Raw genomic sequence first — 25,286 nt, 5'->3', positions numbered from 1 at the left:
TCATCAAGGCACTGGCATCATCTTGTGCTTTGGGAGTGTGGGATTCCGTACGGATGCCAGCAGTGCGCTGCTATGACTGAGTCAGCACAAAATCTAGTAGCAGTAATCCTGAATAGTGAGGGGATAATTAACACCCTGGCGAGCAGATGTACGAGCCAAAATAGTACCGGTAACTGTATTTAATACTGTTTTACCAAAGAACTTTATTCACTGATTCACTGTGGAAAAATGCAGTGAACCTCACAGGCCAGGCAATTATCGTTAATCAGGCAAACGTTAATGCAGACACAGACATGCCTTCCACCTCACCAGAGCACCCCACAACAACCCCTACGTAAAATCTTCACCCGTTCACTTGAAAGGCTCCAAGGCTATGCCGTGGGGTAGGACTACATTTCCTGAAGGCATGCCATAGTGTGTGTATATATATATATATATATATATGGTCATAATGTTATGCCTGATTGGTGTATATGTATTTTTTTTTTATTATTTGGTTAACCTAATGTAAGCTGTACTTCGAGCTCTCCCTGAACTTGAAGGTGTCTCATGTTCTCTTTCTGGTAGTGTAGCTCCACTTTTTCAAAGAAAAATGAAAACACAATTAATAATTATTAATTTTATTATTATAATTTTTTTTCTGAAGTATCTAGCACTACATAGCATCACCAAACAATGTGTGAAATGTATAGTATACTATGTGGCTCAACATGTACACCATGCCACGATAAAAAATACTGTATGATATATTGAAAAAAACATGCATCTAAATCAGATCCACACTTCTTTCGTATAACGTTTGGTTTTGAAACATCCATGAATAAGTGGTTGTGCCAATCTTCTGAAGAGTCACAAATAAACAAACTGCTGTGTACTGATTGGCAAAACTATACTTTTATGAGTATCTATCTATATTTTGTGAATTTGGGCTGAACAATGAAGAATATTCAACTGCAAATGAGAATAATCAGCTGCTAGTCAGCTAGCTAATGCTAAGATGGCATAGGCTACAAAACACAACCAAAACAAACCTAAACTAACAAAATTGTTCTTACATGGCTGACCTGTCACTCCCTTGCTGAATAAATCAATGATTTTTGAACACCTAGCAGTTTCTTCTTGGAGTGTGTTCCTTTTTTGTCCTTTCCCTCGCCACACCACCTGTCCTCTTCTTCTTTATTTCTTGGTCAGATGCGATAAGCACAGACTTGCTAGCTTTATTTATAGATGACTTATGGTAATGTTCATGCTTTTTGGAGAAGACCACCTGACGCTTGGCCCACAAACAATTTCACTTTAGGAACTTATATTATTAAAAAAATATTTCATATAAAGTCTAACTGATTTTCGATGATGATGTATAATGAATGATAAAGAACCTTTTTAGTGGTTTCAGTGTTTTTTCTCTTCTTTCTTTTTATTTTTAAATTCTGGAAAATCTTGTCATCTCAGTCTAAATCTTTTTGTTTGGTAGAAGTATAAATATATAGAAAGTCTGACATTTAAAATAAAAACATTTTAGTGTGTTATTGGATTAAATAAACTTACATTTAACAGTAGAGTTGAACTGGACTCTTATTATAATAGATTTGGTGTTTTTATTGAGCGCCGTGAGGTTTTTTTTCAAGTGCTGGTTAAGGAGAGCAGTTAATCCTGTGTTCTCAGTGGATTAGTATGATTCTGTTCATATTTTAATTCTGACTGTATCTCCTGATGTATGATGAGTGAATCAGACTCATGGCAGACCCCTGGGCTGCTAATGTGAGACTTCTGAATCAGAGTTTTATTCAGATTGCAGCACTAATGTAGAGACACAGTTAGCTGACTTGCTAACTAATCTAAGCTAAGTAGGTTTGGTCTTCTTGTGCAATGTCTGTTTAACTTTGTTGCGTCAGAATTATAATCATGTTAGTGCTTTATTAAACCTAAAGCTGCTGCTGATGTTCTGTTATGTGTGCACGCACGCTAACTTGTTAATTTAGCTATCATGAGCTAAGCTAATAGGCAGTAAAACTTTGTGCTTCAGATATGAAACAGAAAGATGTGTAATTATGTACTAGCAAAACAAGCTCAGCTCTCAGACTGTCTCCTTCAGTAGTAATGACAGATTTTGATTTCATTCATTTGGGTGTATTAATTTCAATGATATAGCTTGCTAACTCGGAATGTTTTCACATTTGGACTGTTCACAAATAAAAAAGGACTTAATAAACAACTTATTTACTCTTACTTTATTACTTAATTTGTTTTTAAATATTTATTTGCATTGCAGTACATCATTTCTTTAGGGGATTTTGTTTTTTAATGAATATCACTTTATAATACTGGTCCTGATTATCATTATTATCATTAACTCCTAGTTTATTAATAGTGAGTTCCCATGTGTTTCACTTTATAATACTGTTCCTGATCATCATTAACTCCTAATGAAGACCACAATAACAACATATTTATTAATAATGAGTTACCTTGTGTTTCACATTATATTGCTCCTGATCATTATTAACTCCTAGTTCATTGATAATGAGTTACCAGGTGTTTCACTTTATATTGTTCCTGATCATCATTAGTTCCTAATGAAAAACAGCAACACCTCAGCCATTATCCAACATGTCAGATATTTCAGTGAGCCCTCTCTTCAACTGACTCTGCCCTCAAGAGGACTTTAAAGGAGAGCTCCTGTTTAGAAGAAACACTGGCACACGTGCTCCTGCAGAAAAGAATGGTGTTTTCTTTTCTAAGGATGAGAGGAAAGCAGACTGGTCTACTGAATACTGTAGTATTTTAGCAGTTGCCCCATTTGTAGGCTGATGTGTGAATTGGTTAACACATATGAAGATGTTCATTAGCCTTTTAAGGTTTCTGATCAAAACAAACACATGGGACATGAGGGACACAGTCAGTACAGTGTGGTGTGATGCCCCCAGAATACCTGTTTCTGTGAATAGAAATGCAGGAAATAATCCATTGTATTGTAGAGACTGCACACTGTGTAGTGTATTTAACTACTGTTAGAAGTGTTGGAATACACTACATCAGTTAACAGTTCATCAGGAACCTTATAAAATTCAGCTACTTAGCAATTAATGTTAAATTGGTCATTTATGAGTAGTTATTATGAGAAACCATAGCTACTAAGTAATTCTCCACGAGATTCAGTAGTTATTGTTTAGTAGATAGTGAACAACCCTAATCATTAGTTCACTATTACCTACTGAGTAGCTAACTAGTAGTCCTTTGTAGTTAGAAGTAGTTATTTAAGTGTTAATTCAGCACTACTCATTCATTCCTGCTTAATTCCTGATTAGTTATTTATTAACTAAGGAACAGTATTGTAAAGTGTTACCTTTTTTCTAATTTGGAAGGCGAGTATTAGCTGCTTTCTTAGGCAAAACAAAAAAGAATAACATTAACATTAATGCAAGAAATGTCAGTCATTTAGTAAAATGATTCATAAAACTGCAACAACAGTAATGTTCATGTGCTGAAGTGAATGATGTGTATCTGCAATACAACAATGAAGTTTTGCGGAAAAGTATTTCTTTACCTCTATAAAATGTAATGTGTCTTTCTACCTCTAGATGGACCAAAGAGTGTCTCAGTGTCCATCAGTCCCTCTGGTGAAATAGTGGAGGGCAGTTCAGTGACTCTGACCTGCAGCAGTGATGCAAACCCACCTGTGCAGAACTACACCTGGTTTAAAGAAACATCATTAGTAGCAAAAGGAGAGACTTACACACTGAACAAGATCAGCTCTGTGGACAGTGGAGAATACAAGTGCAGATCCAGTAATGAACATGGAGAGAAACTCTCTGAAGCTCTAACTCTGAATGTTTTGTGTGAGTCTGTTTTGTAGCAGTTCTTTTTTCTAGAGCTGTAATATCCACTGATGATTAGATCACTCACTGCTGTTTGTTTCTGATTTCTAGATCCTCCAAAGAGCGTCTCAGTGTCCATCAGTCCCTCTGGTGAAATAGTGGAGGGCAGTTCAGTGACTCTGACCTGCAGCAGTGATTCAAACCCACCTGTGCAGAACTACACCTGGTTTAAAGGAACATCATTAGTAGCAAAAGGAGAGACTTACACACTGAACAAGATCAGCTCTGTGGACAGTGGAGAATACAAGTGCAGATCCAGTAATGAACATGGAGAGAAACTATCTGAAGCTCTAACTCTGAATGTTTTGTGTGAGTCTGCTTTGTATCAGTTCTCTTTTCTAGAGCTGTAATATCCTGTGATTTTTAGATCACTCACTACTGTTGGTTTCTGATTTATAGATCCTCCAAAGAGCGTCTCAGTGTCCATCAGTCCCTCTGGTGAAATAGTGGAGGGCAGTTCAGTGACTCTGACCTGCAGCAGTGATGCAAACCCACCTGTGCAGATCTACACCTGGTTTAAAGGAACATCATTAGTAGCAAAAGGAGAGACTTACACAATGAACAAGATCAGCTCTGTAGACAGTGGAGAATACAAGTGCAGATCCAGTAATGAACATGGAGAGAAATTCTCTGAAGCTCTAATTCTGAATGTTTTGTGTGAGTCTGTTTTGTATCAGTTCTCTTTTCTAGAGCTGTAATGTCCTGTGATGATTAGATCACTCAGTGCTGATCTTCTCTAAATTCCAGATCCTCCAAAGAGTGTCTCTGTGTCCATCAGTCCCTCTGGTGAAATAGTGGAGGGCAGTTCAGTGAATCTGACCTGCAGCAGTGATGCAAACCCACCTGTGCAGATCTACACCTGGTTTAAAGGAACATCATTAGCAGCAAAAGGAGAGACTTACACAATGAACAACATCAGCTCTGTGGACAGAGGGGAATACAAGTGCAGATCCAGTAATGAACATGGAGAGAAACTCTCTGAAGCTCTAACTCTGAATGTTTTGTGTGAGTACATTCTGTTTTTGTAGAATTTCTTTTTAGAGTTGTAATGCTCAATAAAACAGACCTACACAATGTACAAAATCAGCTATGTGAACAGTGGAGATCAGGACAAATCAGTTTTAAAGTACAACAAAAAAAAAACCCTTACTTCCGGGTGTTTAACGCTGGCAGCGCTGCAATGGTTGCATTTTGTACCACTCCTGATACGTATTTGAACGTTATTACAAGTGTTGTAGTAAACAGAACATTGTCAGTAATTTTATGATGAAACATTAGTGTTGGTTAGTGTGTATCTGTAATTATTTTTGATCAAATACTGGTGAAATATATGCTCTTAATGTCGTTGTGTTGATATTATCAAACATTTCTGCTGCCAAAGCTATTTTGGTGCCGTTAAAGTCTATTTTAAACAGATCTTCCCACTCAGATAACTTCACCATTAACTGGACTCCATAAGTTTTGTCATTTAATCATGAGCTTGCACCAACCATTCATTTCCACTGCAGCTTTTTATAAAAAAAATGTAACTTAAGTAGCTTTCATTTTATGGGTATACGTGTTAGCCCTGATCCTTTTTCCTGGCTGTAGATGGGGTTGAGGGGAACTTTTTTACTGCAAAAAGTTTCAGAGTCAGGGCTAGCTACTCTGCGGTGATACCTATAGCAAGGTGAAACTCCAAAGCACTGTGGCATTTATTTGTGGCTTTAAGTTAACCTAATTTTAGCAATGGGGAAGATAAAGCAGAAAGCAAAAGGTAGTTGTCCCAACAGGCTTTTTCATTCACACACTTTCTCAGCTGTAACATTACCAGGGAAAAAAAACAGGGCACCTTTGCACTTCTTAAAGACATATGGATCCTATTCCCCCAAACCATTTGACACTACAGCCTCAAACACAACAATATTTTACAGTTATTGACAATATTTTGGTTCAGCCTGCTCTGTTTGTATTTGACACTGCTTAAAATGAGCTGGACTGCATTATCCACCCAGATGTACAGCCAACATTCATGTTTACAAGCATTCTGATTTGATCTATACAAGTGCGAGTGCATAATGGATATATGGACAAATACTCAGCTGTAACTCTGAACATAACTCAAATATTCTGGAAGTTCTGACGTGTGATTTTTATTCAGATCCTCCAAAGAGCGTCTCAGTGTCCATCAGTCCCTCTGGTGAAACAGGAGAAGGCAGTTCAGTGACTCTGACCTGCAGCAGTGATGCAAACCCACATGTGCAGAACTACACCTGGTTTAAAGAAGGAGGAAGCTCACCTGTAGGATCTGGACTCAGTTACAGGGCTCTACAGAGTGGATCCTACTACTGTGTGGCTCAGAATGAACACGGATCTCAGAAATCAGCTGCAGTGACTGTCACTAAAGGAGGTATTACTGATATAGAAAAAGCTATTTAGCTGAGAAACATTTTATAAAAAAAATGACTTAAACATTCATGTTCACGCAGGAGGAAAAGGGGTTTTGATCAAAATTCTATGCATCGTTCTTGGAGTGGTAGCTGGAGTGGTAGCTCTGTTTTGCATTGTTCATTGTGTAAGGTAAGCATATGTATCTTGTTTCATTAACTGACTGGAAAAAGTGCTTTCAGAATTAAGAAAATTGCATAGTATTTTACTATATGTTAGCATACTGTTTTCTGTCATTGGAATACATTTTATGTGTATGTACTCTAGAATATCACCAGTGAAAAAAATGACAACATTGTTATTTTTCTGTATTTTATTTTATTCTATTATAATCCTTGAAATTAACCTTATTACTAACCTATTTAAAACAGCTAACCTAATTACTTAATAATTTGTTTTTATGTAATATAGTTTTATTATTATGGAATTTTATACTATTATATATTAAAACTGTTTAATTGTTTTATCGTTTTTATATTCTGTTTTTCTTATTCTTTATGATTGTGGTTTATTTTACTTATTTTTTTTATTATATTTTATTTTGTTTTTGGCTAATTTGTATTGAAAGCGCTTTAAGATTCTGAAGTCAAAATGAAAGGTGTTATATAAATAATAAAAAGATTATTATTATTATTATTGTTGTTGTTATTATTATTATTATTATTATTTAATTAATTCGTTTATGCATTTTCTCCCCAGGACAAACAGACAAGGGAGTACAGCTACATGCAAAACACAGGCAAGTTAAACAGAACACTATTTTGATACAGTTTACCCCCATAAACTTTGCTTTTGACTCAATTTTATTTTTTTAAGCTGCTGTTTATTTTGTGTTTGGCTTTTTTGTTAAAACATGCTGATCTTAGTCTCTAAATTATGTTTTAATGCTTTGTTTAATAGTAACTGAAACAGTGTAATAGTGATTTTTTGTTTCAGACAAGTTCACTCTGTAATGGTGTGAGAAGTTTTGTGTTTTGCATAAATGAATATAACTGTCTGTAGTGCAATTAAATACTCATTTAAATCAGAAAATTGACCAACCAGTCAAAGATATAGCACATCAACTTACAAGCCTACATTTGGCCTGAATAAAACAGAAAATAGGCTAAAAGCCCATACGGTCATCCCAAATCTATGTGCACAGATTCTAAAACGCTATGTTTAGTGTTGCACATAGAGCAAATAACATGACAGTGTAAAGCAGTGTATGAACTACATATAGCAACACAGTGTGTTGTAAAGAGTGACAACTAAGTGTTTTGTTAGTAATGTAGTCTACTTACAAGCTAAACCGTAACAAACAGTTTTGGTGGTTTATAGTTTTGTAGTCAAGAGTCCGAGTCCAAATGATGTCAAGAGTGAGGCAAGACTGATCACAGTAAACATCATTCAAAGACATGTTACAAACCCTGCTGTCTTTATTATAAACACACAACCAGTTATGTCTTATTAAAAATATTAATTTTGCTAATTAAAAAACTCAAATTTATACAGTAAAATCAGTTGAAAACAGCTGCCTCAAGGTAAAATCATTATGAATGAAATGTGATGCTTACAGATCTGTTTTTGAATGAATATTGAGGCTTGCCTGTTTAGGTAAGGCTAAGACTCTTTTCTTTAGCCATCAGTTTTATATTAGCAGGATTAGATGCTTTGAGAGACTGCTCATTATGTTTACGGTGTTTGTCACAGTTGCGCTGCACTGATCACATTCACAATCAGTGTCACACAGTCAGCTGTTGAAGGTAGCACATATATACATTATGATATGAATAATACTTATACATTATAAAGTATGTATAATAGAGCTTTAATTTAGAACTTTAAAAATTAGTAAGAAACTTTAAAATCTACCGTAAAAGATTTGTACTGTTGTAGAGAATTTATTGTTTTCTTAGGAAGCCCAGCAGAGAGACCATTTTCTTGAAAAAAATGCACAAAGTTTCTTTGTCTTGCTCTGATAGAAAAAGCCAAATTATAGCAACATTACATGCGGGATAAAACAGAGCTTAGAATCTAAGACTCAGATTTCGTCCTTTCTCACAAAGCAGTTTTCTTTGAATTTTAGTACTAAAATCATAATTTTAGTTTTTCTTTAGTTACAGAAATAAATATCTGACACATAATTGGTAAGCCTATCAACAGAGTCTTGTAATGTAAATTACATATCATCAGCAATAGCTATCAAAATGATTATGTTTCCTAATGGCATTACTAAGAAGTAGCATGCAAATGAAAAAGCAAAGGCCCTAATACTGGACCTTGGGGCACGCCAAAAGAAATGTTACATTTTTTGATGAATGATTTCCCAGTAAAACTAAGAACTGTCTGTTCATTAAATATATTTTAAACCATTCTGAAACCATGCCTGAGAGGCATTTTCTACTGCAAGGAAAATAACACTCTTCTGCTGTCACACTTCCGAGTTTCTCGACATGATTAGTGAGGCGAAGGGGTCAAGGAGTGAAATGAGTTGCCAAGTATACTTTAGCAACGTCTGAACATTCCCTTTTTGAGCCATCTGTTCTCCTGTGACAAAGTGTGAATGACGAGATAAGTCGTGTAACTGTACTGTTCTGGAGCGAACTCACTTTATCTCTATCCTAACATCCTAACAAGCTTTAGTAGCATTTTTTCACATCTGTTCCACACAACTACAGTGCTCTTACAGCACTCAGCCATATTTTAGTATTAGTGCATTCCCAAACAAAGAAAGTGAAAGTGGGTTTATGTAAGTTACAGCCCTGAATTAAACAAAAGTAAAAGTAAACAAGATGTTGTATGTATGTGTGGCATTGAGAGTGGGAGAACACTATCTTTCTAGCTGTTTTTAGCAGCTGGCTAACTTGAAGCAGCGCTCTTTCACTCGCACAGCACGGCAAATTGATGTTACTGTAGATCAACAAGACAAAAAAAACATTGATTTCAGTTTAAACATAACTAAAAGGAGGACTCTGTTTGTCTAGTGTTAGAGACTCACACTGCAGTTAATGCTTTTACACAGCGAGGATCAGATATATTGTGCTTCTTCCACCCTTTAAACTGCTACGATAGAATAGTGAAATCCAGATGTCTGCAGGGTTGGGAAAGCTACTGAAAAATTGTAGCCAACTACAATTTAGCTACTTTTCTAGAAAAAGTAGTGGCTACTTTTTTAGCTACTTTTTGAAAAGTAGCCACTACTTTTCAGCTACTTTCAAAGTGCGATTGTCAAAATGTTTGTGAATCGCCATCTAACACACCCACCAAACAAGCCCAACTGACAGTGTGAACAAGACACTGCATTTAATCATGTGCCAGAAAGAAACATACAATTGAAAAGCAAATATACAAAAAGATCACCAAAAAGTGAGGTTAAGTGTAACCAATAATCAAACTTGCACAACCAAAGGTGTGATATCTGACAAAAGTTCAGACTAAGTCTAGGCAAAGTCAATCATTCCAGGTTTTTCCTAACAAAGATCAACAAAAATAACTCTATACAAATCAATCAATTTTGTGCAAAGAATTGTCAAGTGTTGAAATAAAACGGCTCCAATTTAAACATTTCAGCAAGATATACAGACATGACATTCAGAGTCCTTTATTAAACTTCAGCAGCACTTTAGCCCCATAATTCTCATCAGTGATGCTGGCTCTGTGCAGTACTATTAGTAATAGTCTATTACTAAAATGCTTAGCTAAGCCAGAGGTCAGCAACACGTGGCTTTCTCACTGCACTGTTGCGGCTCGACAGCAGCACTAGATTTATAGGTAATTTGCTGATTGTTATAACACACAGTTCTAACACAGTTTTCACAATAAATGGTCTTAAACACTGGAGTTAATGTACAACTGCTAATTCACCCTTTAACGCTGAAGATTGACGTGCAGACTGCTGGTGACACTGCAATGCAGACACCCTTGTCTAGCCAGTAGATAACGGAATGGCAAAGAGAAAAATTTAAGATGTACATCAATAATTTGGAGACATATCTGCATTTATAAGCACTCCAGCTGATTTCCTGATACATTTAATATGCAACGAGAAACTGTCAAACACTAAGTTGTGAAGCTGAAGTTTCTCTTTCCCCAGCTTCTCATTCGAATTGTCAATTCCACCTTAAATGGCACAGCAGTACATCCTGGTGCCTCAGGCACCATTTAAGGTGGAACGGGACAATTCAAACAAGGCGCTCGTGAATGAGAAGCTGATTTCAGCCTCGTAAAAAGTCAAACGTTGAGAGACATTTTACACGAAACTCTACTTTCATGGAAAAGTTTCCTGACTGAGGTGCGAGAAAAGCGGCTCCAGCTGAGCTAAAGGTTAAAGCAGAGCAAAGTAAGTCTGCATTTTCGTTTATATTATATTTTTACCCTGAACTATCTTACAGCCAAGATGGTAAAACAGACATAAAATTTTATGGCTCCCAAGGTGGTTTAATTTTTGTTGAAATGGCTCTATTTAACATTTAGGTTGCCAACCCCTGAGCTAAGCCTACTAGTAAAGGGTGATAAGCACATGCCCATTTGCTCTAACTGATTTTGGCTCAGTGAGGATTGCGCAGTCACCAGTAGCCCAGTTTTTAATTTGTAGTTAGCTACAAAAAGTAGCATGCTACTTAGCTACTCCCCCTTCCCTGGATGTCTGCTAGCTGGTGTTTGAATACTGTCATACGCTCCGACACGGATGTGGTAGGAATGATGGCAGTAAGGCCGTGTGATCCATCATTGACGTACCGAGCTAGCTAATGTTTGCTGCTCGTATTAAGCTGACGTTGTTGAGAAACTAAACAGTTTAGCACTTGTAACCAGATAGCCTATGACTCGTCACCAGACAGATAAAAATAATCAGTTTTATTTCTTAAATTATGAATATTACAAAAATAGCAGTCGTTCTTTTTTCAGCCGACCAGAAACCTTCTCCCACTATTTCTTGACAGATTTGTGAAATGTTCCACTGTTTGGCAAGTGTTTTGGCAAGTGGAGCAAAAATCAGCCTTCAGACTTGCAAGAAATAATGATTTGACATTTATCGCAATACATGTCGACTGATATGTTTATTTTATTATTTTTTTTTATCATGATAACATTTTTGGCCATATAGCCCAGCCCAAAGTTCAGGATTCTGTGCATCAGAGCTGAGCATGAAGTAATTTACAACACGAACCAATGCTGTCAGAACTATGGTTAGATCTATGGTTAAAAACTTGATTGAAACTTCCCATTTAATTTCTTTCATATTAGATACACATTTGTTTGCCAACAACCATTTTGTGAACTTTAAAAGAAGGTTTGGAATGGGTCTAAAATTGAGTATGTGAAGATGCTATGCAACTATTTTTTTAGTGAAGGCTTCACCAGGGCAGTTTAAGTCTCTTCTTATTTCACTAGCACCATCCCATCTCTCTTAAATATTGCAGGCTACTATTGTGAGGCTCAACAGGTCATCAACACTTTCACAGCTACACTAGACCATACTGATTTCTACGGCCATCAGTATTCACTCACAACCCAAGCATATGACTCACATTTGCTACTACAATGCTATTTGTGTCATACACATTCATTTAGTATCCGTATTTCTTATCGTTAATATAGTTCAGCTCACCTGAAAGCACAAACAATGCACATTTCAACAGCTCTGAAAACACGGCTGTACACATAGCTCTTACAATGCACTTAATTGTACAGGACCCTGTCGCTACACTAGATGCCTAAATGCCTGAGCGAGCAGTACATTCCTGTACCCCAAAAATCTTTCAGCTGTGGTTTTTGCTCATTTATTGGTGCATGCATAAGCTTGTGCGAAGCAAGTAAAATGATCTCTTATGATCAATATGTACTCGTATCCTCCGACACAGCGTTCCAGGTGTAGAAAATCAATAGACACCAATTCGAAAGGATAAGTGGTGACAATATTGACCAGCAGTGCTCGAATTCGCTTGTGTGGACGTTTATGTTTTAAGCAACTGCATATTCTGGTGACATAGTGATCCACATCTTTCTGCATGTAGGGCCAATAGAATCTGTCTCTGATCAGGTTTAGTGGTCGTTCAACCCCAAGGTGTCCCATTTCTTCATGCAGTTCCCTATATACTAACTGATGGAACTTCTTGGGTAATACTAGCTGGTTTTGGGTTGCAGACTTCCGATACAGAATGCTGTCCTTGTCGACATACAGGCAGCTTCTCTCTCTGGCCAGGACTACAGCCTCATTATGCAAATTTTTCACCTGCATGGTTGGCCAGTGTTTTGTCATGACATACTGTCTAATGACATTTGCTAATGACTGGGTCCAGCTCTTGGGCTTTTCTGATGTCTTCTGAGGGAATCTGTGCTATTGGTGGGGCTGTTCACTCCTGTTTGCCCTCTGCCCATGCTGTTGCAATAGTGAGATGACAAATCCAAGGAGTGTGCTCCTGGGACTCAAGCTGAAGTGTTTGTGTGACTGTGGTAATCACCCTGGGCTGCACTTCCTGTGAGCATGAACGCATGTACTGCTCCATGTCCAAGAGCATGCATGACAAGCCGTCTGCGTGTACATTGAGCTTACCTGGACGATACTTGACAGAAAAATTAAAGTCAGCCAGCTCGGCCACCCATCAGTGCGTGGTGGCATTCAGTTTTGCTGTGGTCAGGATATACGTTAGTGGATTGTTGTCTGTATAGACAACAAATGAAGGTGCATAGTATAAACACTCAAGAGCTCCAACTTTCCTGAGTGAAGATGATAATTCTTCTCTGGTGGAGCGTCCTTGACCCATAGCCTATTACTTTCAACTTCCCTTGCTGCCTTTGGTACAGTACTGCACCAAGTCCTTCCACAAATGGCTTTTCAAAATCTGGATAACCCAAGAGGGGTGGTTTGAGGAGAAATTCAATGAGTTCGCAAATGACTTCCTGGTGCTGTCCTGTCCAGGAGACCCACTGATGGGATGGTAACTGGTCAACTTTCTTCTGCTTTGCACCACCTTTACTCACAGCTTGGTCATGTTTCTTGCTCTTAGAAGTCTTTCCACATGATAGTAGGCTATAAAGAGGAGTGGTAATTCTTGAAAAATTTGGGATATATGGGCGATGATAGGAAATTAATCCCAGCAGTTTTCTCACATCTCCCACTGTCTCCGGTTTGTGTTCTTTTAATGCCTGCACTGGAGCAAGCTCAGTCGGATCCATTGTATAACCTCCTTTAATACTATCCTACCCAGGAACCTCACTCTATCTTTGAACACCTCATACTTTTTGGCAGTAAGCTTCATGCCATGTGCAGGTCTCATCTCTCAGGCCAGAGAAGCACTCCTCCATACTACGCTGGAGCTCCGCTGTGGCCGAAGACAGACCAAATGGGATCCAGACCCACTCATATAAGCCCCAGGGTGGAATGAAGGCTGTGAGGGGTCTGCTCTTGCCCTCAAGGAAGCCCTGATGGTAGGCCTTGCCCTGATCCAGAACAGAGAACCATGCACTACGACTGAGACTGTTGAGCATGTCTTGCACCCTAGGGATGGAGTGTCTGTCTGGAATAGACTTCTGGTTAAGCTCACGATAGTCCACACCCAGTCGTAAACTCCCATCTTTCTTGCACACACAAACAACCGGGGATGAGTATGGAGACCTAGACTTTTTAATCCAACCCTTGTTTAGAAAATCCTCAAGCAACTCTTTAACCTATTTGAGCAGGGGTTTGGGTACAGAAGTATGTGTATGCCTTACAGGGGTGGAGTCCTTGAGCCTGATCTCCAGCTGTAGGGGTGGTATGCATCTAATGTCATTTTCATTCCTGGAGAAAGCCCTAAATCCTCCCTTAGCATTTTCCTCTGCTGCCTCTGTTGTTCAGGTGTCAAGTGGTCAATAGCTATAGGTGGGTCCCACAGTTCTTCTTCTGTACACACCTTTGGGTTTGTAGGGACCTTAGCTGTTCTACATTCTTCTCCCAGGCTTTCAGTATTCTGCTCTGGAGTGTGCTGCACACCATCCAGTTTGTGACTGGAATGGCAATCTAGAAACTAGCACTGGTACTAACAGCTCTGGCTGTAGGCTGGAGACAATGGTTCGGCTACTGTACTGGCTGCTACATTAACTTTATTGGGTTTGTCCACTGATCTTTTCGGCCCCCTGCAGCCCCTTGATAAATGCCCGGACTGCCCACACTTAAAACAGTGCTCACACTGATCACTGATTCCCTCTTCTTGACAGCTGTGGCATCCTTGTGAAATGTCCCTTTTTCCTGATTGGGTGGGGCTTTGGAGGTTTCTAAAGCATTTTCTCATCTCAGCCACTTCCTCTCTTAACAGTGTAACCATTTCATAGAGTTCAGTGTCTCTTGTACTAAGTACAGCAGGGTGTCGGTGTGTCTTTGATCTCACAGCTTCAATGGACTGTTCTTTAACTTCAGACATTACTGCCCCCACGCCATGGCTCTGTTGAAGGATTTGCACTTCTGCTTGTAGCTCACTCATTTTGGGAAGTTTACTGCTCATGTTCTTCTTTTGTTTCAACTGCCTTTCAAACTCTACCCTTGCTGCTTCATTCATCTTGTGAATAAGGATCTCATCTGTCACTCTCTGATCATCCAGATAGAGTTTCATCTGGAACTTTATATGCTCACTGATGAGTCCGGTGCCAACTGGTCTTAAGAATTTCTTTTGAATGAGTTCAAGGCTATAATGCTCATCACAACCAGCCTTCCTTAATGAAAGCACTAATATCTCCTTTAACTCAATGGCTCTAAATAAAAGGTTTTGAGGGGATTCCCGGGCATCTTGAGTTATGTTCACCAATCGATGCTACAGGTCAGTAGAGCTATCCTCTTTGAAATGTCCTTTCAATATCATCTTACATTTACAGCATTTGGCAGATGATCTTATAATTGGATCTTTTTACACAGGTAGGCGAAGGTAGTGCCCAAGGAGGGGTTTGAACCCCAGTCTACAGTGTAGAAGGCAGAGGTGTTACCCACGACACTACACCAACCACTAACTTAAGTTGTTGGAATGTAAGATCACTTTTGATCTCTGGCATATGTTCAGACCTGAACTGACTGCTTTCACTACAGCTTCTATAACCTCTTCCTTGCTGTGTCCTTGCATGTGAAATCGACATATTTGGCTGGCTGGTGGGTGCCCTATTCATTCTTTCATTAACTCTCATTAAGTTTCATTAAGTATGGAGAACATTATTTGCTATGGGATGTGAACTATGTCTCTCATCTGTGTTAGCTTGACCTTTTTATGTGGATCAATCCATTGCAACAGTGAAGTGAGATGCTGTTTAGCCACGTCCTCCTCTTCCTCATTAATTGCATTGTCTATGGAGTACTATTGTCTAGTCCCACAAATGCAAAGCGTCTAATGCAGTGGTGTAAAGTGCCACCTCTGGCCTCGAGCAGTGGAGACATGTGCTCTGCAGTGACAAATCATGCTTCTCTGTCTGGCAATCCGATGGACAAGTCTACATTTGACGGTTGCCAGGAGAACGGTACTTGTCTGACTGCATTGTGCCAAGTGTAAAGTTTGGTGGAGGGGGATTATGGTGTGGGGTTGTTTTACAGGAGTTGGGCTCGGCCCCTAAGTTCCAGTGAAAGGAACTCTTAATGCTTCAGCAGACCAAGAGATTTTGGACAATTTCATGCTCCCAACTTTGTGGGAACAGTTTGGAGACGGCCCCTTCCTGTTCCAACATGACTGCACACGAATGCACAAAGCAAGGTCCATAAACACATGGATGAGCAAGTTTGGTGTGGAAGAACTTGAGTGGCCTGCACAGAGTCCTGACCTCAGCACCATAGAACACCTTTGGGATGAATTAGAGCGGAGACTGTGAACCAGGCCATCTCAGCCAACATCAGCGTTTGACCTCTCAAATGTGCTTCTGGAAGAATGGTCAAAATTCCCATAAACACTCCTAAACCTTGTGGAAAGCCTTCTGCAAAGGGTGGGCCAGCATCATATTAAACCCTATGGATTAAGAATGGGATGTCACTCAAATTCATATGTGTGTGAAGGGAGACGAGCAAATACTTTTGGCAATAGTGTATTACAGTCCCTTACCTTTTGAAGAAAAAAAAGTTTTTACAAAAACACGTTCGAAATGTAAAATCATTTAAATGTTTTAGTCTGTAGTGTAAATGTTCTTGATGTTTATCAGTGAGAACTCAAACTGCTTATGTTCTCTAACTCTCTTCTCTCCAGAACGTTGACCCTAATGCTAAGGATGACATATACACAGCTCTTGACCCCATGTCCAGGTCCTCTGATGATGTGTACAACACACTTGCAGTAGGTGTCACTTTAAAAACTCACTTCATTCATATGAACAGTTTTGTGATGTTAAAACTTACCCATAGGCTGGAGTTCACTGTACCAGACTCTATGAAAGTCTGATAAATTAGTGCACACACAATTATTTTAACATAGCTGTATGTGAATTTCAGCCTAAACACATAAACATATCTGTATCACCATCTGATAAGGACGACACGTACACAGCTCTTGACCTCTTGTCCAGGTCCTCTGATGATGTGTACAACACACTCACAGTAAGTGTCTCTTCAGAAACTCAGTTCAGTCAGACGTTCAGATTTATAAAGAATTCCTACAAAGTCCACATTTCTTCATTTCTCCTCCTCTGCTTCATTCTCTCTTTCCCTCACACAGACTGTTCATTCCAGTCCTTCTGATGATCTGTACTCAGCTCTGGATCCTCAGTCTCGCTCTCCTGAGTACGACACTCTAGCAGTGAGTGAATCCACTTGTACTGATGAGTGTTTTGTAGCTGCTGGAACTGATAGACTTTAAGCTACAGCAGCGTCTCCACTTTGGAGTCTCCTTCAGCAGCAGCTGAACAGCTTCACACCTTCATCAGGTTGTGTGTGTTGGTTCTACCACATTCTACAATTTCATGTTTTTGTCTTTCAGGCTGTGAAAAACAAGCGCTAACTAACTATTACTATGGAAACCATTCAGACTCAACACATCTACACAGCGGAGAGAGAGAGAGAGAGAGAGATACAGTAAATTCATTATTGTTATGTAAAGTATTACATTAATTCTGGTTACATTCTAAACTCTTTTAAATAAAGGTTCCTAAATGGTTCTTCTCAGGTTCGTAAGTACAGTTAAATTAAAGATAAAACCTTTAATGTGTATAGAACCCTTACATTATGTGGACGTTCTACAAAACACAAACGGTTCTCTAAAGCAGTGGTTCTCAAACTGCTCATCACGGCTCCTCTGATGACCCACAAGTTTGGTGGATCCCTGTGTGTTAAGTTGTGAACTGTTTGGGGACCAGTTTGAGAGTCTCTCTAAATACAGACTGAAAGGTTCTTCAGTGCTGTTTCTACAAAGAACACTGATAGGAACCTGTTTGTTTTAACAGTGTAGTGAAATGTTCTGTTGTTGTTTGTTGGTCTCTTGGTGAAGCTGTGAAGAAGTTTGTTACTAATCTTCCTCTCATCTTAGAGAAAATGAACAGGTAAGAACTGTGCACTTATTTTCAGTAGGAAAAGGTCAGATTAGGTCAGAAGGAGAGCGTCAGTGTCTGTATTTGGGTTTAGGGTTAGTTTAGTCTGATGTGGTCAGGATTGATTTTGTGTTGGTTGTAGTTACAGTGAGTGTCCAGCAGATTAGTTCAGTTAAATTCTTTGCTTTGGAACAATCCACATTCCTTATGTTTGTGCTAATAATTTCCCATCATTCCTGCAGTATTAAGCCTACAACAATGCATGTTTCTCTTTTCTACTATGTTTAGTACCTTTATTATCTTTCATTTTAAGTTTAATATTTACAGTAAAGGCTCTTCTAAATAAGTTCACTGATGTCTGTGTTGTTATTTCCCTCCAAACTAACTTCAGCTTATCTACATAATCTCTGCATACATCTTACCCAAGACTGTAAACGTTACCAAGTGAAATATTTAATATAGTTATAAATTCATATACCAGAAATATGAGTGAGCAGAAGAGAAAAATGGATGAAGTGTCAGGTGAGCTGATACAGAACTCCAGATATCAGTCAGTCAGTGATGGGCCTCATAGTACAGTGTGCATGTGATTATAACTGCTTTCCTCTAGATGGCAGTACAGACCAACATTAGATCATAACCCAACTCTGACATCATCAAGAGTTTACTAGATTTATCAAGGATTAAATATTTTTAAGGTCATTTAAGGCTGTCAAAATCATAATCTTAGCTGACAATAAAGTATCAATAAATAACAATTAACAATTTAATTTTCTTTTCATTGTATGCAGCTATTGAAGTACCTGATGCTGCCATCAAATTCAAAATGGGCATATATTTTTCAAAAAACAATAAAATTCCTCAGTTTCAATAATTGATATGTTGTCTTTGTACTATTCAATCAAAGCACTCAGCAGTTACTTGCTAATTATTTTTGGTGGGAGTCCATGAATAACCGCCAAGGACAGAATCCAGACTGGGTCTGGTTGTCCACAAGAAATTTTTGATTTCCGCAGGGGAGTAAAAAACTTAATCCCAAGTACATTGGCCTTTTTAAAATTCTGAAAAGAATCAATGTCAATTACAAATTAGATTTGCCCCTCACTGTCGCATGCCACACGCTGAGGTGGAAGGAGTTCCTGTCTACACAGTCCACCGGGTGCTGGACTCCAGAAGACGAGGAGGGACAGTCCAATCCCTGGTAGGGTTTAGGCCTAGAGGAGCAATGCTGGGTTCCAAATCATGACATCTTAGATCCTAGGTTGATCGCTTGATTTCCATGATCAGCACCCGAACAAGCCTGCTCCTCATCCCAGGGGTCATCTCGGAAAGGCTCTTCATGGCCTGATCTCGGATCGCCTCCATGGTAGTTCGCGGCATTGCAGTCGGCCTCGTTCCAGGGCCTTCCCGGACTCTTCCTGGACTCTTTGGGCGGGTACTCTCATGCATCCCTGCAGCAGCAACTCCAATTCTCAAATCCCTATCCGAGATCAACCTGTCTGTCTACTGATTATTCTCACCTGTTCCGTTTATCATGTGATTTGTTTAGTTAGCTTTTTAAGCCTGGGCTTTAGGCCCAATCCCATTTCTTCTTTTTACCCCTACCCCTTGTTTTCGAGTGTCACCCTAACCCCTTGGAACTGAGTTACAAGGGGTAGTGGTTAAAAACTTGAACTACGAAATGGGACAACCCTCAAATAAAAAAACAAAAAAAAACCCAAAACAAACATTGCTTCATTATCAGGCTACTAGCGCTGCCCTGCAGGCGACCCAGTGCGTTTTCAGTGATAGCAGAGAAGGGAGAAGTTCAGCAACCTCGCTGCTGGGCTTCAGTTACATTTAGCGCATCAAATGCTTTCAAAGAGGGGATAAGACAATCATTCATTATCACCCACTCCAATTCTTTGGTGATACAAAGCTGAAGTCATCTATTCGCTAGCTTCTTGTTCGAATTTTCCCGTTCCACCTTAAATGGTGCAGAAGTTACATTCTGGCACTCCTGGCGTCCACGCTGCAGGACTATTTAAGGTGGAACGGGAAAGTGAACTAGCTACTGAGAAATTAGCATGCTTTTAGCGATTTTTTTTTTTTGTGCTTGTTATGAAGAAAACGACCATAATACATTGAAACGACATTAAACTAAGATAATTCAATAGTTATCGTAATTTATAGGTTATTCTTTATTTTCATAACACTGTTTGGAGTGTGCCTCGGAAAAATCTCCGTTTGGAGGGTCATGTAGCCCTAACACTTCGCCCTACCCCTACAGCTCAACAAAAATTGTGACACCCTTACCCTAGACGTGAATGCGAAAAACAGAGGGCTAAGGGCTAAGTGGTAGGGGCAAGGGGTGAAATGGGATTGGGCCTTAGTTTAGCCCAGCTGCGAGGTATTACTTCTGTTACAAGAGCTACTGAGTATTTCATTCTGGATTCCAGTTTGTTTTTCCTGTTTATTGACCTTTTGTCTGTTCATCTCGACTCTGCTTTTCTGATTCATCCCTTAGACTTTGTTGTGACAATGTGTTTTTGGTTTTGGATTTGATCTTGGCCTGTTTTGTGACTACGACTACAGAATTCCTTCAACCTAGTAAGCCTGTTCAGATTTTACACTCCGCACATGTCTGACTCATTCTGTCCCATTAAAGCACCAAACCCAAGACTGTAATAGTTACCTAATGAAACATTTAATACTTTTATTAATGAGACAGCAGGAGTGTTGCTAATAAATAACTGAAATATGAGTGAGCAGAAGAGAAAGATGGATGAAGTGTCAGGTGAGCTGATACAGAGCTCCAGATATCAGTCAGTCAGTGATGGACCTTTTAGTACAGTGTGCATGTAATTACAGCTACATTCCTCTAGGTGGAAAAAAAGCAGTAGATAACAAACCAACTATTACATCGTCATCAAGACTTTATTAGTTTTATCTAAGAGTAAAACACTTTTAATGCCATTTAGGGCTGTCAGAGTCAGAAAATCTTAGATGCCAATTAATTATCATTAAATGATTGCAAATAACAATAAAATTTTCTATTGATTGTATACAGCTATTGAAGTACAAGCCTGAAGTTGTCAAATTAGCTGATTAGCCACCTCACTTCCTGTATGCGTATTTAGCAGCTAACACTGGTTTTACTGTTGAAATGATTCACTGCAGTTTTGTGCGACTCACTCAACACAAATGTCTACAGTCACACAGAATCATGTGTAGAGTCGACCAAAGCTTTTCTTCAGAGTGAAAATATAAACAATAAACACTCATTCTGCTAGCATAATGCTGAAAACATTAGGATTAGCAACATAGCTAACAGATAATCAAATATTACTTATGCACCTGTACACTTGTGCTGTCTGACTTCTGCTTGATGAAGTGTGAGCTGTGCTGAGGCCTGTTTGACTCACTGCTTCTTCCTGATTCTAAATTTGGATGAGGCTAGTTCAGTACTGAGGATACACAGGAAATGACATCATCAGCTCTGAACTAAACGTCACTCTTTCCAAATGCTGCTCATGTAGTGTTTCTACTTTAAATGTTGGTCAGAATCTCTGTCCTGTGCTGTGCTAGGATCTGATTCTGAGAGAGATATAAAACAGGGAGGAATCTGATCCTGAAGCAGCTCTGAGAGGAGATGAGCAGCAGTTTTTACATTTGCTGTAAGAAGAGCAAATAGCGTGTTTATTATTTAATATTTCCCTGGAACAATTTCATATGCAAATTTTTAAATGATGATTTTTGTCTTTTCGACACAAAAGCAGCATAGTGTAAACACTGTGGCAGCTGTTTCAAGCAGCATTTCCCTGCGATGGTGCTTTGGGTTTGAAGTTAGAACCAGAGCCCTGACTGGAGACGTAAGTAAAATCACAGCATTTAGCATTTAGCCATGCTTTCTATGTGGTTGCAGTTTCCACAACACTTAGACCTGCTTAGGAGGAGGTGTCAATATTTAGTTACTACTAAGCTCAATGTTAGTTGTAAAAGTAGTTTGTGTGGTGCTCTGATTCAGTAACACACAAACCTGAACTTAGTAACTTGTACAACTTTTACAACTTATATAACTTACATACTTATTTCTTATAAATAACCTTAGTTTGAACGTTTGTACAGACGGTGCAACTGGCCCCAGTTATTGTGATGAATCCCTGACGGAATCTGACTCCCCTATGTGTCACACAGGAGTATAAACACTACAGATTACACTCGTGATTTCTGTTGTTTCTATGTGTAAATATCAGTTCATCTCTACTTTTCCTTCACAGCAAACACCACAACAGAACCTACAGCCAAACAAAGAGTCTCACAGTGACAGTTTAATTTATTAGACTATAGTTGCTGGTTGTTGGTGCAGCACTTGAGGGATTGAAAGCCTTTCAGTTATGATGTTAAGTATTATAATAACACTATGAACACAGGACGGCCTACAAGTCTCATGTTAATTCTCATGTCTAGGGCAACAACATACTTAGTACAACCAAGTTCATCACAGTAGTATTCTGTCTCATCATTACTGGGCAGCGTTAGTGAATTAAGTTAGTGAATCTGCCCCTAAAAGTCCTTCACCAGTTAGTATCATCAGCATTAATGCAGGTTTCTTAATGAGGGATCTTCCTCAGTCACTGATGCTTATCACCGGTTACCCTCTGACCCATAATGCTGTGTGTGCAGCAGTGTATTTTTAGTATTAGCTCTCAGAAACTGAGCTGTGTTATCTGTTCATCATGAGAGTGACATCATGAAGTGCTGTGCATGTTCAGAGAGAAAGGAAGTTCTAGTGTGAATATATGAAGCTGCTGGTCAGTTGAAGTCACTCACTCTGTCTACATACAACAAGGAGGTGAAAAGTCATTGATTTAAAAGGGAAAATGTTCATCATCTCAGAAGTGTCTCATTAATGTTCTTCAACGTGGAGCAGATCTTTCAATAATTTTACCATATTCAGTTTTTAATGAGAATAAGTGAGTCTTGTGTACTTGAAGAATGAAGGACTGATTCAGGAGAAAAAAGAAGAACAGTTGTCAGAATGTGAGACGACAACAAGACTTTAACCACATTCACACCAACTGTTTAAACTGATGAAGCTCTTCTGTTCTCCTCGTTCGTTCTTTGTTCAGGAGATGATTGTGACTTAATGAAGGTAGGAAAATACTCTCATTGCTTGTTCAGTAAGTAGAGAGTTTATATTGAACAGAGAAGTGAACTGATATTTATACTTTTATGGTCTGTAGTTTAATTTTAGTTTTACTCTGATAATCTTCACAATAGAACAATCAGTGAGACACTCCGAGTTAAGTGCACTTAAAGAACATTAGTGATGCAGCTCTAATATGAGGCCTGTAGAAAGTGTTCAATTCATAAAAGGCTTCTAATGGAGTAACGGCAGGCTTGAACTCACAGTCATTAATAGTTTGCAAGCGGTTTATCAGATTTATGCATGTTGATTCTTAAAACAGCATTTTTAACATTTGTGTAAACAAACAGTGTTTTGTTGTTTGTGTTATGATCACACAGGCTGAACTGCTGATCTCACTCAGAATGTCTCTGACTGTTTCTCTGCTGTTTCTGCTCTTCATCTCTGGTGAGTCAGAGCTGTTACTTCTCATCAAAATATAAACGGCACCCACAAATTTATAAGAATGTATTTTTACATGTTGTGGTCAGTTGTGCAAAACTACTGTAAGACTTGTGGAGCTTCTCACTTTGTGCTTTTATCTCTAAATGAGCTCAGATTATTACAGCTGATCATTCAAACTCAGCTGAAATGAACAGTCTTAGAAATGAGCTGAAGTGGAGACTTCATGCAGCATTTTTACTGACTGAGACCCAAACAGTAATAATTCACACATTTCTGTATTTTTTGTTGCAGGAGTTGTTGCTCAGGATGGGTGGGCTGTGAATTACATCTCTAAATCTATGTGTGCTCTAAAGGGGTCTGCAGTGACCATGAAGTGTACTTACACATATCCCAGTGGTCACTCAGTCCAAAAAGCTTTCTGGACTAAAGAGCTGGTTACATCTGGTTCAGAACCTCCTGATCTGTTAGATGATCCAGAGTACAGAGGCAGAGTTCAGTACCTCAGAGATAAACAACCCAATGACACCCTCAAACTGAAGACTGTGAGAGAAAAGGATCAAAGTAAATACTACTTCACATTTATAACAGACCAACCTGGAGGAAAGTATCAAGGTGCAGGTGGAGTTGATCTTTCAGTCACAGGTAAGATCCATCAGCAGAAATAAGACACTGTACTTCATTCACTGTAGTTCAGGATCACAAAGCAGTTCTACAATATAATCACATCAATCCTTCATAGAACACCTGAGAAAGTCACTGCTTAGAACTGGAGAACCAGAATTCAGTCCAGAAGTGTTTTGCAAACCGAAATCAGAAAACTTTAGGATGGTATAAAACGCAAATAAAATAAGAAAGCAGTGATTCTAAAATGTAACTCGTATATATTACAGACAGTAGCCACATTTACATGCAGCCTGATAATCCGTTTATAATTCGACTAATAGCTCAATCAGAATAGAACACGTCCATGTAAACACCTCAGTCGGAACAGTCTAGTCCGATTGAGGCCATTTGGAATACAATTTCTATCTGATTGGACGAGGTGGGTAAACCTCTAAATAATCCGTTAAATAGAAGAATAATAGCCATGTAAACACCTAAATCTGATTACATTCCAATCGGAGCGTGTACGTATATTCTCCGCATGTGCGTCGCATCATGGCGAAAGCTTATACCGTTCAGCATGGCGGAGCAGAAACTGGTCTGCAGAGGAGACGAAGTTTATGCTCTGATCTTTAAAAGACGGCGGTGGGACGGACGACCAGCTTATGAGTCTTAGAGCACGACGTCTTCCACTCGCCACTTCCTTTATAAGCACATGTGAAGCATGTTTTCCTGAGTCTGACATCATTTTAAAGTAATTAAAACACGAGCGCGCCAACTGAAAACTGGACCTCACACGGACTGGACCTCACGTGATGTTCGCTGTCACATGATGTTCGCTGTTTACTTTAAACGCTACTCCACGCATGCGCGTCATTTTGCATCGGATTACTTGTAGTGAGCATATAAACGAAGATTTTCCATCAAATTGTTGAATAGAGTGTGCATATAAACACCTCAGTCTGAATCTGTAATCGGATTGTATTCAATCGGATTGGAAAAATCTTTGCATGTGAACATAGCCAGTGTGAACGCAGATCTTTCAGGTTTCATCCGGTCAACTTCATTACGTTTGTAAAAAGAGAACCTTTTCTGCTTTTCAGTCCTGAAGCACATTCCAAAAAGCTGGGATGGGGCAGTTTAGGGCTAGTAATGAGGTAAAATAATACAATGATGTGATTTAAAAAATATAATAATGTGATGCAAATATGATTGTAATCATGATTTCATATTTCAGAAAAGCAGCATCCAGGAAAGGCTTTTCAGAGCAAAGATGGGCTGAAAAATATAATTTGCCAAAAAATGTGTGATAAAATTATCGGAAGGTTTAAAAACAATATTTCTCAAAGAAAAACAGTAGT

General features: G+C 38.8%; 1 protein-coding gene across 1 annotated transcript in view; it reads left to right on the top strand.

Moving 5' to 3' along the window:
* LOC118797801 (sialoadhesin-like) overlaps positions 1–25,286 on the top strand; it is a 48,048-nt gene that overhangs the window by 20,705 nt on the left and 2,057 nt on the right. Inside the window, exons 2-3 of the mRNA XM_036557071.1 lie at positions 23,259–23,325; positions 23,614–23,964. Of these exons, the coding sequence (XP_036412964.1) occupies positions 23,259–23,325; positions 23,614–23,964 (418 nt within the window). The remainder of the gene's footprint in view (positions 1–23,258; positions 23,326–23,613; positions 23,965–25,286) is intronic.

Source organism: Colossoma macropomum, unplaced genomic scaffold, assembly GCF_904425465.1.
Source record: "Colossoma macropomum unplaced genomic scaffold, Colossoma_macropomum, whole genome shotgun sequence".
Taxonomy (NCBI): Eukaryota; Metazoa; Chordata; class Actinopteri; order Characiformes; family Serrasalmidae; genus Colossoma; species Colossoma macropomum.
This window is presented reverse-complemented; position numbering and strand designations above follow the sequence as displayed.